Here is a 19,287-nt window from a genome sequence, read left to right on the forward strand (position 1 = left end):
GAAATAGTGTCTGCAGTTCATTAGAGGTCTGCTCTCCTCTGGGCGATGTGTATTATTGTTACCATGGCAACCATAAATCAAATCAAATTTATTTGTAAGGCCCGACAACACACGTTAATGTCCCCATGGGCCGTACACTTCTTCTTTAAACAAGTCAAGAAGAAACATCACAATAAGTCAAGAACACCATAAGGTCCAAAGAATATTAAATAAATGCAACACTCCCAGACATACCCCACGCGAAGGTAAGGAAAAACTCACTAAAACCTAACAATAGGAGGGGGTTAGAGAGTTCCCATGTTTGTAGTGGGCGGAGATGGAGCAATAAATACATGTAGTGAGCATATGCATACATGGTGACAGTAGAATCATAGTAACAATAAGAAATAAGAAGACAGAGGTTAACACTTTGAGTGCCAACGACGAGATTTCTCGTTAGTTCATGCCAGAGACACGAGAGATCTCGTTTTTGATCGTATTTTTTTTTTTATTTATTAGCGATTTCCATTCATATTTCATCAATCTAGCCTCACGTTACCAGTGGAACTCTCTCTGAGCTCCATTGGGAAAATACCGCCCCCTATCGTCTTTCCGGATTGGATTGGATTGGATTGAATGAAACGCATGGGGGGAAAAAAGTCCTGTTTCCACACTTTACTTGTCAGACAAGTAACCCGAGACGATCGAAGTCATTGCCGAGCCGCAGAACAGCGGAGAATGTGTGTTTCCAGTACCCAGCGTTGGATCAATAAACGCGATCGATATTTGGAATGGCGAACAGGAATTGGAATAATCTTTTTGGAGAACATCTGATCTGAGGTAAGGAATCTATTTGACCAGTCTTGGGATAATCAGAGCCTTTTTCACAGATATATCAATGTGGGCCCTAAGTGTGTGTGTGTGTGTGTGTGTGTGCGTGTGTGTGTGTGTGTGTGTGTGTGTGTGTGTGCTGATCAGGAAATGGATAATCGATTTTTCAGCCCGCTTCTATAGCGTGCATAAGTACACATATACTATCGATAATCTAGCGTTTATTTGAAAACGATTCATAAATAGGCCGAAAAATCACAACGTTTTGTGTATTCCAGTATATTCCAGTAAAGGGCGATTATCACAGAATCTTCAGAAATTCTCTGAAACGTTCAAGAAACGAGCGTTTTTCAAAATGGTATAAAACGGAAATGAACCGATTAAAGAAAACTATCCGTTTTGACAATGTTGACTGCAAACAAGTCATTGATAAGCGACAGCCATATTATACACAGCGGATATGAGAGCTCTATCATTGAAGTGGGTGTTAGCACGCAACGGGGTTCCGGGGCACCGGACCCGTGGCACATAAAGTGTTAAAAGGTTCTCCTATGTCTGCAGAAAAGCAGACAAGGGAGCAAATAGACATCCTAACTAAACTAGACAGATTAATCTAAGGGTCAGGCCCCGACCAGGTGAGATCAGGGTAGGTTGAAGGAGAGAGAGAAAAGATGGGTCTTAAGCAAGGATTTAAAAGCTTCGACAGAGCAGGCGCCCCTGACGACGGCAGGTAATTTGTTCCACAGGTAGGGAGAATAACTATTGATACTGTAACGTTTGTGGTTTCCAACGTTATAAGACCACTCTCGAGGCAGGTTGGTAGTTCTCAGTGCAAGTCTTTATTCACAGTTCTCCATTACAGGTTGCGGTATCAGACTCATTGCTACCATTTCCCATGCCCAGAGAGAGTGCACGCTGGGTGCCCCACCCACTTATACCTCCCAGGTGCCTGTGCATTTAGCTCACCTCGTTAGTCTGCTGGCTGTGGATCCTATGGTCACAAGTTCAAATCACTCTGGGTTAAAGTTTTTTTTTTTTTTTTTTTTTTTTTTTTTATCCACTCTGGTTGGATCGTGTGTATGTATATGTATGTATTGTGCTGTATAATGACATTATATAATACATTTCGCTGCTGTCGGGACAAAACCTCAACTCCAAAAACCCAACTTTTCAGCAGATGAAAAAAACTAACACAGATTTGAGGGTGAATAGAGTTAGGAGGTTTAGACAGATGATCGGTTTAATGCTTTCCCATTGTTTAAACTTTGTAAAACCCACACACACATATGGAGGATGATCTACGGAGTTGATTTATATAATAAAATTTTTTTTAAAAAAATTGAGTTATGAGGTTTTTGTCCCGACAGCAGCGATTTGAATCGAATCTCATTTTGAAATCGCTATCTGTTGAGTGGATCACCATGGTGCAATGCAATCACCTCCGAAGCTGTCTGCCACTGTCGTGTCTATAGGCAGCGTAGCGATTTCAAAATGAGATTCAGTTAAAACTGAGTGACTAATCCATGATTTACATTTCTGCCAATTGCGTTTGTCCCTAATCTTTAGTATTGGCATTAATAAATTAGATGTCATGCTAATATGTCATGTTCTACAGTAGGACTTACTACTGTGATACCCATTAAAACAGTAATTCGAATAATAGAAGCCTACTTTGCTGGAATGATTCATTTCAAAGTGCGTGTGTGCGCTCGCGCGTTGAGGCTCGGCTCGCTCTCCACGCATTATTTCTACACCCGCTTGGCGTCATACCGAGGGGGGCGGGGCAAAACTAGCGTACGTCAGTGGCCAATCAGATCGCAGAACGCGAACGCGGAACTGGAAATCCGTTAGGATAAGAATAGACGCGTTTGGGACAACAGACACTGTAGTTATGGGTCAAAACACCATATTCCTTGTCCATAGGGAGAGAGAAGAGGGTTAGAGGGGTTTGCCTGGCCCGTGGTGAACCCCAAGGGATTCTGTGAGGGAAAGTGGGGGGGGCAGCCGGTCCAGGCATGTTGTAAGTAAGTATTTATAAAGCACCTTTCATACATGTCATGTAGCTCAAAGTGCTGTCCCAGCAGTCGTCACACTGTGGGCAGCCGTCAGTCTTCTCCGTCTAGGGCAAAAAGGACATGTGAGCTCTTGCTTGAGGTGAGTCAGACTAACCTCTCCATGTGCTGTCAGAAGCCTCCTTTTGTGTGGCTGCTGACGGGGCCTGATGAGTTCCTGGTTGATTCACCATGGGTGCTGATTGCCATGCTGCCTGTTCCTCCCAGCTCTCTGCTGTGGGGCACTATGGCCTGGTGAATCCCTCATCACAGTACAGGGTACCAGTATCTGTGCATCCCTAAACCAGACCCAGCCATCTAGTATATTTGGATGAGAACATCTGACCTACTCTTTTGTCTTCAGTGAGCAGCCATGGCTCAGGGTGAAGTGCGGCTCCTGAACATTCTGATGGAGCTGACAGACACGGAGATGAAGATGCTGAAGTGGTACCTGAACCATAGTAACCTGGACGGCTACCCGCCCCTCGCCAAGAGCCGTCTGGATAAGGCCACGGAGCGATGGGACACGGTGGACCTGCTGGTCCAGACCTACAGCCTGGAGGGGGCTCTGGTCATCACCGCGCACATCCTGAAGCAGATGAACCGGAACGACCTGGTGGAGAAACTCCAGACAGGTACTCATATCTTCGGTTCGGTTAAATAAATAAACAAACAAATTAGAAGGCCATCAATATAAAATGCAGCGTAAATCAAACACACACTGTACTGTTTCAAAACAACACTGCTCTGTTCATTCTATTTTTAAAATACGTACATTGTCTGCAGTCGCGGACTGGGACCATAATTCCTACCGGGAATTTGACTCAGGCAGGCCAGGCCAGGCCCATACCCATACCCCCCCCCCCCCAGGAAAAAAACTGCGTTTTGTATCTTGCTGCGTTGTATCACGTGGTGGCACTGTAGAGGCTGTATACACTAGTATAAATGCGACCTTCAGCACCATGGACAGCGACGCTGTCACAAAACGGACCATACAAGTTGTATACGCTACACCAAAGTGTAGAATAACTACTTTCCAAATAATGGATTGTCCAAACGTCTGGTTGTAATACGAAAGTGTCCTTTATAGAAGTTTCTCTACGTCACTGGCGCTCTCTGTGATCTAGTCGATTCATTATAGTATCACTCACCCTCGCGCTGCTGCCGTCAGTTCAACATAATGACGCGTTCCTTATCGGCTTCAATCTCAGCATCCAAATCATCCATCAGACTTATAGCTGTTCTATTTCACGGTCAGGTTCCAACAAACTGTCTTCTTTAACTCCCAGCAGTACATCCAATAAAGTGATCAAGTGATCAACATCCGGAGTTTCCACGTCAATTTCAATGTCCATCTTATTCAAAACTCGTGTAGTAACACAGAAGAGCCCTTCGGAGCTAAACCAATCAGAGAGGGTCTTCGCTGTACGCGGGCTAGCCAATCAGAGAGCGTCTTCGCAAACTGCGGCTATGAAAAAAAATCACGCATTCCTGCCTGCTTGCCTGAACTTATATGCGCAAATAGAAACATGTATACCGACCTGGCCTGCTTCGGAGTTCAGTGGCCTGACTGCGGGCACAAACAAACAAATAAAAAAATAGAAAAAAAGCATTTGCCAGTCTGCCAGGCCACCGGGAAAACTCCCGCTGCTCCCGATGGCCAGTCCGCTAGTGATTGTCTGTCTACATTTATTTAGACTATCATTATTTAAATATTGAGTGCAACACAGTAATTATTGTGAAACTGTGGTGTATTAACATAATTCGGTGAGTTGGAACTGTCTATGGGTTGGGGGATCCGCACTGACAATTTAGCGTGTGGTACCTTCAGACCTTCTCGACTCTAACGTTACCGGAGTCGAATCGAGTTGATAACATGCAGTGGAAAAGCGGCAATAGTCCCGGTTGGAGTTAGTAAACACAGTTGTATGTTAGCCTTCTTGGATGTTGAATAAACGCCTATCATTGTCTTTCAACTCCCCGCCTCTCAGACTCCCATTGTCTCCTCTGCTAGCTAGTAGCTACGGTAACATTTCATTGGCTGTATTAGAGCTGGCGGGCTACCATAGTTAAACATGCGTTGTGTTGTACAAACCGTGCTAACGTTATGGCAAGATGTGTGTAGGCCTATGTAATGTTAATGGCTATGTTTTTAAAGTCGTAATGAAGATTGATTTATATTGCGCTTGCCATTTCCACAAGCTGACTACTAGCACCTGCGCATCCCCTGAACCGAACAATACACACACGCCCCGAACCGTGGAGGTCGTGCCGAACGGTGTAGATTATATTCATTACACACAAAGTGAAATATTTCAAGCCTTTATTTGTTTAAATTTTGATGACTATGGCTTACAATCACAAAGCAGGCGCTGACATGGAACCCACAGCGCAGGAGGAAGAGAGGCAGACCGAAAGCCACCTGGAGAAGAACCACAGAACAGGAGATGAAGAAAGAAGGGCTGTCCTGGCAACATCTGGAGCGGAGGGCACAAGCCAAGACCTATGTAAAAGTAAGTAATGGCTTACAGTTCATAAAAATCCCAAATTCAGTATCTCAGAAAATGTTTATATTACATAAGACTAATCAAAAAAGATATATATAAAGGTATGTTCACTCAGTACTTGGTTGGGGCTCCTTTTGCACATTACTGCATCAATGCGGCGAAATAAATGGAATTTTCCACAATATTGGCTTACTATGGCTTACAATCACAAAGCAGGCACTGACATGGAACCCACAGCGCAGGAGGAAGAGTCGGCAGACCGAAAGTAGTAGTAGTTTATTTTTTCAGTCATCATCACACACAGTACAATATACATCATCATTTATCAATATTTTATTATTTACAGTGACTGAAAAGGTACAGACTGAAGCATAGTGCTTATATGTGCCTGTCCTATATTCTTACCAAAAAATACAAACATTTAGACTCTCAAACAGTATTCTAAAGAAAAGAAAAGAAATAAAAGCAAGCAAAACAGTATTATTCAACCTTGTAGTTTTTCAAAATGTTGCTTTACAAAAAAATACAAAAATGTAGATTCCAAAACAGTATTCTAAAAGAAAAAAGAAAAAGAAAACAAAACAGTGTTATTCACCCTTGTAGTTTCATCTGCAAAAATAACAAACTTTAACAGTTCAGCAACATTGCACATATCATTAATATAAAGTATAAAAAGTGTTGGACCTATCACAGATCCCTGAGGTACTCCACAGGTGACCTTCCTAAATCCTGACACAGTGGCATTAATTTGCACACATTGCTGTCTGTTTTCCAAGTAGCTCTTCAGCCAAGAGTTAGCTATACCTCGTATCCCATACTTCTCCAGTTTTCTCACTAATATGCTGTGATCTATTGTATCAAAAGCCTTCTGTAGGTCAATATAAATACCAATAGAACACTTGTCATTTTCAACTGCTTTAGTTATTTCTTCTACCATCTCCATCACTGCATATGTAGTAGTTCTATTTTTCCTAAACCCATACTGGTGTTCACTCAGTATTTTGTATTTGCCAATGAAAAGATCCAGTTGTTTCACAAATAGTTTCTCTAATATTTTAGAAAATTGAGGAAGTAGGGACATTGGACTATAATTGTCCATTTGATGTTTATCTCCATTTTTATATATTGGTATTACCTTTGCTGGTTTCATATTATTAGGAAAAACACCTCTTTGAAAAGACATATTGCATATAGGTCAAAGGTTTTACAATAGACTCAATTACTTCTTTAATAATTACCATGTCAATGGAGTTTATATCAGTTGATGTTTTGTTTTTGAATTTACTTACAATATCAATTATATCAAGTTAATTTACCCCACAAAGGAACATAGAACTGATATTATCATTAATAAGATTATTAAACATATCTTTTTTATCATCGGGCACAACAATTTTGCTGGCCAAAGTAGTTCCAACACCCACAAAGTAGTCATTGAAATCTTCAACGATGCTTTTTACATTGTCCACTTTAGCATCTGAGCTATTTAGAAAATAGCTTGGAAATTCTGATTTATAGCCTCTATTCCGAATAATATGATTGATTATTTTCCAGGTATTTTGTATATTATTTGCACTATCTTCTAACATTTTATTGTGGTATTCCTTCTTCTGTACTCTCATAATGGAAGTTTGTTCTTATACAGCTTATATTTTTCTTCGCTTTTACTTGTTCTCAGTTGTAAATATTTCTTGTAAAGTAAGTTTTTCTTTTTGCACGCCCTTTGCATAGCTTTGGTCATCCATGGCTTTCCTTTATATTTATCCTTCAGCCAGCTCTTTCTAATAGGACAGTGTTTGTTGTATAGCTCTGTGAACGTCAACAAAAAAGCATCATATGCCTGATTTGGATCGTCAACATACACCTCATCCCAGTTGTAGTTTGTAAGGTCCATCTTTAAGGCCTCCATTCTTTCTGGTGTCCTACTGTAATTCTTACAATTTTACAAGAAGGTTCACTTACATCAACTGAAAATGTTTCCTTTTAAATTATGTAGAATCACAAAAATAGGAAAATTATCACTGATATCACTTAAGAACAAACCACTTGTTGCTTGGCCATGAACATTCGTAAATATGTTATCAATAAGTGTGGCACTATCTTTAGTTATCCTACTGGGTTTGCTTATAAGGGGCCAGAGACCAAAACTAAAATCCCAAATTCAGTATCGCAAAAAAAATGTATATTACATAAGACCAATAAAAAAAAATATATATATATAAAAGTATGTTCACTCAGTACTTGGTTGGGGCTCCTTTTGCACAAATTACTGCATCAATGCGGCGAAATAAATGGAATTTTCCACGATATTCTAATTTATTGAGCTGCACCTGTATAGACTGTTGTAAAACATGACTCAATGCTGATTGATTGATTGATTGAAAAGTTTATTAACAGATTGCAGAATGGGTACAGTACAGCTCAATACATACAATTGTTAAGGGGATGCAGACCAGAGAAAGACTTTTGTCTTGTTTACATCAGGGTCCCCCATTTTCAATCCATCATAACATATATGACATACATGACATACAGATAGACAGTACTGCTACATCTATACATTTATGACATATCAGATTTGCAAATACAGTACTGTTTGTGATACAAAAGTGTCCAGAAAAAGAGTGTATATACATTTGACGTAGAAACTGTACATTGGAGGAGGTTGGGTGGGAGGGTGTGGGCTGTACATTGGAGGTGGGGGGGGGGGGGTTGGGTAGGGGGACACACACACTGTACACTGTACATTGGAATACTGACAAAGCCATACTTGGTAATTTACTGTACAACTGGGTTAGGACATTTGTAGGGGCCAGTTTCGAATTACAGTCTCCCGTAGGTGTTTTTTGAGAGTGTTTTTGAAAGTGGGTAGTGATTCACATTCCTTTACAGTTTTGGGTAGGGCGTTCCACATTGATGTGGCATAATTGCGAAACGTGTTTAGTCCCTTGTTTGAGCCGAATCTGGGTTTAACATGATTTGTGGAGCTCCCTCTGGTGTTGTGATCGTGGTATTCACTGACCTTTGGGAAGTATTTTGACATGTACATGGGTACCTTGGTTGCGTAGTGTATCTTGTAGACCAGGCCCATTGCAAGTTGCTGTACTCTGTCGTCTACTCTAAGCCATCCTAGGTTGTCAAAGTGGGCAGGGGTGAGGTGGGTTCTAGGAGTCAGGTCAAGCAGTAGTCTGACTAGCTTGTTTTGAGATGTTTGTAATTTGTTTTTTAGTGCCTTTGAGGTGCTTTGGTACCATGAGGTGCAAGCATAGTCGTAGTACCCTTGAATGAGTGCTCCTGCTAGAGTTTTCAGGGTATTCTTGTTTACCAGAGAGGAGATCCGGTACAAGAATCGAGTTCGTTGGTTGACTTTTTTTATTACATTGGATGCCATTTTGTCACAGGAAAGATTAGCCTCTAGGATGGAACCCAGGTAGGTAATTTTATCTTTCCTTGTGACAATATTGTCACCCACTGCAACCGAGAAGCCGTCGGTCTTGCTGAGTTTGTTATTTGAACCGAAGAGAATGGACTCTGTTTTGCCCATGTGTAATGATAGTTTGTTGTCGGCGAGCCATATGCAGATTTTGCCTAGTTCCGAGCTGAGGGATTTTTCAACCTGTAACTTGTTCTTGTCAGAGACCAGCAGGGCTGAGTCGTCCGCAAACAGGAACAAGTTGCAGTCACAAGCTGACGACATGTCATTTGCATAAATTAGGAATAGTAGCGGTCCTAGTATGCTTCCTTGTGGAACACCACAGCTCACTGTGAGGGGGGGGGATAGGGTACCGTTTACCTCCACCATCTGTTCTCTCCCCTCCAGGTAGGATTGTATCCAGCTCACTGATTGACAAGCTAAAATCAATTGGTTTTGATAGTCTATCAGAATTGTGTGATTGACAGTGTCGAAGGCCCTTTGTAGGTCCAGCATGACCATGCCGCAGTATTTGCCCACGTCCACCTCTTGTTTGATGTGGTCGTTCAAATAGAGAAGGCATGTGTCAGTGGAGTGGGATGTTCTGAAGCCAGATTGGAATTCGTAGATTAGATTCTTTTCCGCAAGGTACTTTTCGATCTGTTCGTATACTATTTTTTCCATGACTTTCGAGATGGATGTAAGGATAGAAACAGGGCGGTAGTTGCCTGGATCTAATTTACTGCCCTTTTTGTGCAGGGGTGTTACTCTCGCAATTTTGAAGTCCTTGGGGACGTGTCCCTGTTTTATGGAGAGGTTTATTATGTGTGTGATGACTGGGGTGATGGCGGCTGCTGAGTCTCTGAGGAATTTGGAGGGGATGTTGTCATGGCCAGTGGCCTTGTTCGGTTGTAGGGCGCTCAGTTTTTTGAGTACCTCATCTGTTGTTTCCAGTTTGAAGTCGTCTTTGTGGACGCCTAGGTTCTTGTAGTATGCTACTATGTGTATTACCCCATACTGCCCTACGTAGTATGCTGGCTACGGTTCTATGATAACATATATATATAAACAATATTTCAGTAAGATGTTATCTATTTATGCTCATTTCTTTCTGATCATGAAAGTATGTTTTAGGAAACGCATTTTCCTTTTGGAAAATGTCTTTGTAAAGCTTGGGGGGGCAGAATGTTTTGTTTGTGTGAAATGGAACTTATTTAAATGTTTTATCAATAGAAATTGTAATCAATGGATGAATGATTCAATTAACCAATCAATCAATCAATCAACTGATACATCAATTAATCAATCAAATAGCAACAGATAACAGAAATAAAGAGTGAGAGATAGATGCATACAAAGACAAATAAATAAAGACAAGTGACATCACAATAGAAACCCAGAATGAGCCTCCCTGTGAACCCACTCGTCAGGACCTCTGGAACAGCTCAAGGAGCAAATCAGAAATAAGTGATGAGTTCTATTGTTTCATCCATGTTGATAATAACATGCTGTGATTGATATTTTGTGTCTCTAGTTTCTCCAGTGGCTGTTCTACTTACACCAAAGCCCGGGACGAGAGAGTACTTTTTCCAATGTGAGTTCAACAATGACATCTTTCTATCACTTGTGTTGTCGTGTGTCGGCTGACGGACAGACTCTGACATAATAGGGAGGTGTAGTGGTTACGTCATTGCTGTTTCCGGCCGGTCCACCATCTTGAAAACGCAACGTATTTGCCCATTTCTAAATTGTCTCGTTTAAACCAAGTAAAGCATGAACATTTGCACGGTGTACCTTTCTGTGCGTATTCATCCACAATCTATAGCTCTACATGAAAGATATTCGCAATTAATGGTAAAAAGAAATCGTAGAATAAAATGTTAACCAAAAATGGAGAGGCAGTTAAATCATTTTGTGTCCTGTACTGTGCAGGACAGTGATGCAACAGTAGCAGGACAGTGGATCACAGTGATGTAGCAGGACAGTGGATCACAGTGATGTAGCAGGACAGTGGATCACAGTGATGTAGCAGGACAGTGGATCACAGTGATGTAGCAGGACAGTAGATCACAGTGATGTAGCAGGACAGTGGATCACAGTGATGTAGCAGGACAGTGGATCACAGTGATGTAGCAGGACAGTGGATCACAGTGATGTAGCAGGACAGTGGATCACAGTGATGTAGCAGGACAGTGGATCACAGTGATGTAGCAGGACAGGTCTCTCTCTCTCTGTCTCTCTCTCTCTCTCTCTTTCTCTCTCCCACGGCTCCCACGGGCCGAATATTGCCCCGATCCTCGCGAGATTAAATCCACGGGTACCTCTCGGCGTGCCGAAGCTTTTCCTAAATCACTTCCATCATCGAAAACGAGGGGAAAAGGTCAGCTCGCGACCCTGAAAATGTTGCGTGATTTTAAAAACGCTGTATTAAGTGAGCCTATTATGGGATCCACGCGAGCTTTCTACCGTGGGTACATCTGGGCGTCCCGCAACTTTTACCCATTCACATGTAGCCCCGAAAACGCTTAGAAAAGGAAGGTTGAAAGCGTGGAATAAACTCGCCGAAACGGTAAAATGTCCCACGGGCGCGCCGTGATTCCGATCCACGTGAAAATATTCACGGCCATAGAGGAGACCGTGGGACACCTTTTTGGAACCGAATATGTGTCTCGAATTTGCTCCCACGCGGCGCGCAAAATCGCGCGCCCAGCCTAGTGAATGAGAAAAGCCTGCCCCTAGTGGAGCAGGACAGTCCCTACACAATTACAACAGTACAGGACACAAAATGATTTAACTCCTACTGCAAAAATGCTTAAAGGGGAACTATTTTACTATTTCTTTCACTATTTGGGCACTTTTACACAATTCCTGTGAGTCTATGGAACACCTCTGTAATATATTTTTTTTTTTATTCATTGTTTTGTATTTCTAATCAAGTCCTCAAAAACAGCATTTTTCTACCTCAAGATCTCGAGCCGTTTTGAGCCTGGGCTCCTAAACCACTGCGCTATACGGCCCCCCTGAACATTAACATGCAGCCTGGGCTCCTAAACCACTGAGCAGCGTCGTGTTCACCTGAACATTAACATGCAGCCTGGGCTCCTAAACCACTGAGCAGCGTCGTGTTCACCTGAACATTAACATGCAGCCTGGGCTCCTAAACCACTGAGCAGTGTCGTGTTCACCTGAACATTAACATGCAGCCTGGGCTCCTAAACCACTGAGCAGCGTCGTGTTCACCTGAACATTAACATGCAGCCTGGGCTCCTAAACCACTGAGCAGCGTGGTGTTCACCTGAACATTAACATGCAGCCTGGGCTCCTAAACCACTGAGCAGCGTGGTGTTCACCTGAACATTAACATGCAGCCTGGGCTCCTAAACCACTGAGCAGCGTGTTCACCTGAACATTAACATGCAGCCTGGGCTCCTAAACCACTGAGCAGCGTCGTGTTCACATGAACATTAACATGCAGCCTGGGCTCCTAAACCACTGAGCAGCGTCGTGTTCACCTGAACATTAACATGCAGCCTGGGCTCCTAAACCACTGAGCAGCGTGGTGTTCACCTGAACATTAACATGCAGCCTGGGCTCCTAAACCACTGAGCAGCGTGTTCACCTGAACATTAACATGCAGCCTGGGCTCCTAAACCACTGAGCAGCGTGTTCACCTGAACATTAACATGCAGCCTGGGCTCCTAAACCACTGAGCAGCGTGGTGTTCACCTGAACATTAACATGCAGCCTGGGCTCCTAAACCACTGAGCAGCGTGGTGTTCACCTGAACATTAACATGCAGCCTGGGCTCCTAAACCACTGAGCAGCGTGGTGTTCACCTGAACATTAAGATGCAGCCTGGGCTCCTAAACCACTGAGCAGCGTAGTGTTCACCTGAACATTAACATGCAGCCTGGGCTCCTAAACCACTGAGCAGCGTGGTGTTCACCTGAACATTAACATGCAGCCTGGGCTCCTAAACCACTGAGCAGCGTGGTGTTCACCTGAACATTAACATGCAGCCTGGGCTCCTAAACCACTGAGCAGCGTGGTGTTCACCTGAACATTAACATGCAGCCTGGGCTCCTAAACCACTGAGCAGCGTGGTGTTCACCTGAACATTAACATGCAGCCTGGGCTCCTAAACCACTGAGCAGCGTCGTGTTCACCTGAACATTAACATGCAGCCTGGGCTCCTAAACCACTTAGCAGCGTCGTGTTCACCTGAACATTAACATGCAGCCTGGGCTCCTAAACCACTGAGCAGCGTCGTGTTCACCTGAACATTAACATGCAGCCTGGGCTCCTAAACCACTGTGCAGCGTCGTGTTCACCTGAACATTAACATGCAGCCTGGGCTCCTAAACCACTGAGCAGCGTCGTGTTCACCTGAACATTAACATGCAGCCTGGGCTCCTAAACCACTGAGCAGCGTGGTGTTCACCTGAACATTAACATGCAGCCTGGGCTCCTAAACCACTGAGCAGCGTCGGCCTGAACATTAACATGCAGCCTGGGCTCCTAAACCACTGAGCAGCGTGTTCACCTGAACATTAACATGCAGCCTGGGCTCCTAAACCACTGAGCAGCGTGGTGTTCACCTGAACATTAACATGCAGCCTGGGCTCCTAAACCACTGAGCAGCGTCGTGTTCACCTGAACATTAACATGCAGCCTGGGCTCCTAAACCACTGTGCAGCGTGGTGTTCACCTGAACATTAACATGCAGCCTGGGCTCCTAAACCACTGAGCAGCGTGGTGTTCACCTGAACATTAACATGCAGCCTGGGCTCCTAAACCACTGAGCAGCGTCGTGTTCACCTGAACATTAACATGCAGCCTGGGCTCCTAAACCACTGAGCAGCGTCGGCCTGAACATTAATATGCAGCCTGGGCTCCTAAACCACTGAGCAGCGTGGTGTTCACCTGAACATTAACATGCAGCCTGGGCTCCTAAACCACTGAGCAGCGTGGTGTTCACCTGAACATTAACATGCAGCCTGGGCTCCTAAACCACTGAGCAGCGTGGTGTTCACCTGAACATTAACATGCAGCCTGGGCTCCTAAACCACTGAGCAGCGTGGTGTTCACCTGAACATTAACATGCAGCCTGGGCTCCTAAACCACTGAGCAGCGTGGTGTTCACCTGAACATTAACATGCAGCCTGGGCTCCTAAACCACTGAGCAGCATGTTCACCTGAACATTAACATGCAGCCTGGGCTCCTAAACCACTGAGCAGCGTGGTGTTCACCTGAACATTAACATGCAGCCTGGGCTCCTAAACCACTGAGCAGCGTGTTCACCTGAACATTAACATGCAGCCTGGGCTCCTAAACCACTGAGCAGCGTGTTCACCTGAACATTAACATGCAGCCTGGGCTCCTAAACCACTGAGCAGCGTGGTGTTCACCTGAACATTAACATGCAGCCTGGGCTCCTAAACCAATGAGCAGCATGGTGTTCACCTGAACATTAACATGCAGCCTGGGCTCCTAAACCACTGAGCAGCGTGGTGTTCACCTGAACATTAACATGCAGCCTGGGCTCCTAAACCACTGAGCAGCGTGGTGTTCACCTGAACATTAACATGCAGCCTGGGCTCCTAAACCACTGAGCAGCATCGTGTTCACCTGAACACTAACATGCAGCCTGGGCTCCTAAACCACTGAGCAGCGTGGTGTTCACCTGAACATTAACATGCAGCCTGGGCTCCTAAACCACTGAGCAGCGTGGTGTTCATCTGAACATTAACATGCAGCCTGGGCTCCTAAACCACTGAGCAGCGTGGTGTTCACCTGAACATTAACATGCAGCCTGGGCTCCTAAACCACTGAGCAGCGTGGTGTTCACCTGAACATTAACATGCAGCCTGGGCTCCTAAACCACTGAGCAGCGTGTTCACCTGAACATTAACATGCAGCCTGGGCTCCTAAACCACTGAGCAGCGTGGTGTTCACCTGAACATTAACATGCAGCCTGGGCTCCTAAACCACTGAGCAGCGTGGTGTTCACCTGAACATTAACATGCAGCCTGGGCTCCTAAACCACTGAGCAGCGTGGTGTTCACCTGAACATTAACATGCAGCCTGGGCTCCTAAACCACTGAGCAGCGTGGTGTTCACCTGAACATTAACATGCAGCCTGGGCTCCTAAACCACTGAGCAGCGTGGTGTTCACCTGAACACTAACATGGAGCCTGGGCTCCTAAACCACTGAGCAGCGTGGTGTTCACCTGAACATTAACATGCAGCCTGGGCTCCTAAACCACTGAGCAGCGTGGTGTTCACCTGAACATTAACATGCAGCCTGGGCTCCTAAACCACTGAGCAGCGTGGTGTTCACCTGAACATTAACATGCAGCCTGGGCTCCTAAACCACTGAGCAGCGTCGTGTTCACCTGAACATTAACATGCAGCCTGGGCTCCTAAACCACTGAGCAGCGTGGTGTTCATCTGAACATTAACATGCCGCCTGGGCTCCTAAACCACTGAGCAGCGTGGTGTTCACCTGAACATTAACATGCAGCCTGGGCTCCTAAACCACTGAGCAGCGTGGTGTTCACCTGAACATTAACATGCAGCCTGGGCTCCTAAACCACTGAGCAGCGTGGTGTTCACCTGAACATTAACATGCAGCCTGGGCTCCTAAACCACTGAGCAGCGTGGTGTTCACCTGAACATTAACATGCAGCCTGGGCTCCTAAACCACTGAGCAGCGTGTTCACCTGAACATTAACATGCAGCCTGGGATCCTAAACCACTGAGCAGCGTCGTGTTCACCTGAACATTAACATGCAGCCTGGGCTCCTAAACCACTGAGCAGCGTGTTCATCTGAACATTAACATGCAGCCTGGGCTCCTAAACCACTGAGCAGCGTGGTGTTCACCTGAACATTAACATGCAGCCTGGGCTCCTAAACCACTGAGCAGCGTGTTCACCTGAACATTAACATGCAGCCTGGGCTCCTAAACCACTGAGCAGCGTGGTGTTCACCTGAACATTAACATGCAGCCTGGGCTCCTAAACCACTGAGCAGCGTGTTCACCTGAACATTAACATGCAGCCTGGGCTCCTAAACCACTGAGCAGCGTGGTGTTCACCTGAACATTAACATGCAGCCTGGGCTCCTAAACCACTGAGCAGCGTGGTGTTCACCTGAACATTAACATGCAGCCTGGGCTCCTAAACCACTGAGCAGCGTGGTGTTCACCTGAACATTAACATGCAGCCTGGGCTCCTAAACCACTGAGCAGCGTGGTGTTCACCTGAACATTAACATGCAGCCTGGGCTCCTAAACCACTGAGCAGCGTGTTCACCTGAACATTAACATGCAGCCTGGGCTCCTAAACCACTGAGCAGCGTGGTGTTCACCTGAACATTAACATGCAGCCTGGGCTCCTAAACCACTGAGCAGCGTCGTGTTCACCTGAACATTAACATGCAGCCTGGGCTCCTAAACCACTGTGCAGCGTGGTGTTCACCTGAACATTAACATGCAGCCTGGGCTCCTAAACCACTGAGCAGCGTGGTGTTCACCTGAACATTAACATGCAGCCTGGGCTCCTAAACCACTGAGCAGCGTCGTGTTCACCTGAACATTAACATGCAGCCTGGGCTCCTAAACCACTGAGCAGCGTCGGCCTGAACATTAATATGCAGCCTGGGCTCCTAAACCACTGAGCAGCGTGGTGTTCACCTGAACATTAACATGCAGCCTGGGCTCCTAAACCACTGAGCAGCGTGGTGTTCACCTGAACATTAACATGCAGCCTGGGCTCCTAAACCACTGAGCAGCGTGGTGTTCACCTGAACATTAACATGCAGCCTGGGCTCCTAAACCACTGAGCAGCGTGTTCACCTGAACATTAACATCCAGCCTGGGCTCCTAAACCACTGAGCAGCGTGGTGTTCACCTGAACATTAACATGCAGCCTGGGCTCCTAAACCACTGAGCAGCGTCGTGTTCACCTGAACATTAACATGCAGCCTGGGCTCCTAAACCACTGAGCAGCGTGGTGTTCACCTGAACATTAACATGCAGCCTGGGCTCCTAAACCACTGAGCAGCGTGGTGTTCACCTGAACATTAACATGCAGCCTGGGCTCCTAATCCACTGAGCAGCGTGTTCACCTGAACATTAACATGCAGCCTGGGCTCCTAAACCACTGAGCAGCGTGGTGTTCACCTGAACATTAACATGCAGCCTGGGCTCCTAATCCACTGAGCAGCGTCGTGTTCACCTGAACATTAACATGCAGCCTGGGCTCCTAAACCACTGAGCAGCGTCGTGTTCACCTGAACATTAACATGCAGCCTGGGCTCCTAAACCACTGAGCAGCGTGGTGTTCACCTGAACATTAACATGCAGCCTGGGCTCCTAAACCACTGAGCAGCGTGGTGTTCACCTGAACATTAACATGCAGCCTGGGCTCCTAAACCACTGAGCAGCGTGGTGTTCACCTGAACATTAACATGCAGCCTGGGCTCCTAAACCACTGAGCAGCGTGGTGTTCACCTGAACATTAACATGCAGCCTGGGCTCCTAAACCACTGAGCAGCGTCGTGTTCACCTGAACATTAACATGCAGCCTGGGCTCCTAAACCACTGAGCAGTGTGTTCACCTGAACATTAACATGCAGCCTGGGCTCCTAAACCACTGAGCAGCGTCGTGTTCACCTGAACATTAACATGCAGCCTGGGCTCCTAAACCACTGAGCAGCGTGGTGTTCACCTGAACATTAACATGCAGCCTGGGCTCCTAAACCACTGAGCAGCGTGGTGTTCACCTGAACATTAACATGCAGCCTGGGCTCCTAAACCACTGTGCAGCGTCGTGTTCACCTGAACATTAACATGCAGCCTGGGCTCCTAAACCACTGAGCAGCGTGGTGTTCACCTGAACATTAACATGCAGCCTGGGCTCCTAAACCACTGAGCAGCGTGGTGTTCACCTGAACATTAACATGCAGCCTGGGCTCCTAAACCACTGAGCAGCGTGGTGTTCACCTGAACATTAACATGCAGCCTGGGCTCCTAAACCACTGAGCAGCGTGGTGTTCACCTGAACATTAACATGCAGCGGTGTCTCTCTGACATCACAGATCATCACATTTTCAAATGACTCAGTTCAGTGAGGGTGAATATTGTGAGGAGAATTGGAAGAATGCGCCAATATGAGAATTAGAGACATAGATCATATTAATATAAGTCCACATAGCTAGGAAACAATGCTAAACACTGAAAAAGGCCATTTATAAGATAGTTCCCCTTTAAATGATAATGTTAGTGATAGAAGGGAACACATCTTGTGCAAGAATGGAACGCTTTTCAATGTTCATGCGGCAGAATTGTTACAATAGCCGATGATCCATTTTCCCAGTGATGATGGATCCCTGTACGGGTGGACCTCGCGGGCGCTCCAGAGTGACGTCAGACTGCACCTCCCTGTAGAGGTTGTGTGTTTAACTTGCTCTGATTTGATGTCATGTCTTTTTCTCCCAGACGCCCGTCCCCTCTCACTGGACCCAAACACAGTGAGCAACGGCCTGTCCCTGTCAAAGCAGAACATGAAGGTGACTCAGACAGGAAACAACCAGCGCTACGCTCCCCATCCTGAGAGATTCACTAACTATCCTCAGGTGTTGTGCAGAGAGGGTCAGTCTGCACGCTGTTACTGGGAAGTAGAGTGGAGCGGCCCCTGGGTTGATACAGCAGTCTGTTACAGAGACATGAGAAGAGATGATGTTCCTGCTGATGTTCCTGCGTCAGGCTTTGGATACAATAACAAGTCCTGGTGTTTACTGAGCTACAGCTACAGGTCCTGGGCACGAGGCTACAGGTTCAGTCACAATAGTGTTCAGACTACAGTCTCAGGCCCTCGGTCCTCCAGGATAGGAGTGTACCTGGATCACAAGGCAGGTACTCTGTCCTTCTACAGTGTCTCTGACACCATGACCCTCCTCCATACAGTTCAGACCACGTTCACACACACCCTCTATCCAGGGATAAGTGTTGACTCTGGTGGAGGCACAGCAGAATTAATGAAGATATGGTAGAGCCTGAGACCAGCATATCTATTTTTAAATATAATTGATACCAATTAGAGATGTCCGATATCTTCGGCCTACCGATATTATGTAATAATGGAAATGTAATATCGGATTTTATTTTTATTTCTTTTTAAATCTTTTTTCTTTCTTATGTAACCTTTATTTACCCAGGAAACCAAGTAAGAACAAATTCTTATTATACAAAAGCAGCCTAAACCTAAATCCTTTAGAGGGAATGGGGGGGGGGGGGGGGGGGGGCTGCAACAAAAAACAAGGTTGTGTGTACTGTACATGCATACTGTACAAGTAAATTAAATACAAAATGACAGTAGCAATAGTATACAAGGAGAATTAGAATAAATAAGGGAGAGAGAAGGAAAGAGAGAGAGGGAAAAGGGAGAGAGAGAAGAAAAGGGGAGGTGCACAGATAATGTTTACATTTAGAAAGCCTTGTTGA

The 19,287-nt window shown here is 45.3% G+C and overlaps 1 protein-coding gene across 3 annotated transcripts in view; it reads left to right on the forward strand.

The window, feature by feature from the left end:
• LOC311234372 (stonustoxin subunit alpha-like) overlaps window positions 1-19,034 on the forward strand; it is a 50,698-nt gene extending 31,664 nt beyond the window's left edge. For 2 of the 3 annotated variants that reach the window (XM_084321530.1, XM_084321531.1), the window contains 4 exons: window positions 3,226-3,496; window positions 5,228-5,374; window positions 10,315-10,374; window positions 18,283-19,034. In XM_084321530.1, the coding sequence (XP_084177656.1) occupies window positions 3,235-3,496; window positions 5,228-5,374; window positions 10,315-10,374; window positions 18,283-18,836 (1,023 nt within the window). In that variant the 5' untranslated portion in view covers window positions 3,226-3,234 and the 3' untranslated portion in view covers window positions 18,837-19,034. The remainder of the gene's footprint in view (window positions 1-3,225; window positions 3,497-5,227; window positions 5,375-10,314; window positions 10,375-18,282) is intronic. The other variant, XM_084321532.1, reaches the window with a different exon arrangement.
• Window positions 19,035-19,287: the final 253 nt, after the last annotated feature.

Source organism: Notolepis coatsorum (assembly GCF_963971535.1).
Source record: "Notolepis coatsorum genome assembly, chromosome: 9".
Classification (NCBI taxonomy): domain Eukaryota; kingdom Metazoa; phylum Chordata; class Actinopteri; order Aulopiformes; family Paralepididae; genus Notolepis; species Notolepis coatsorum.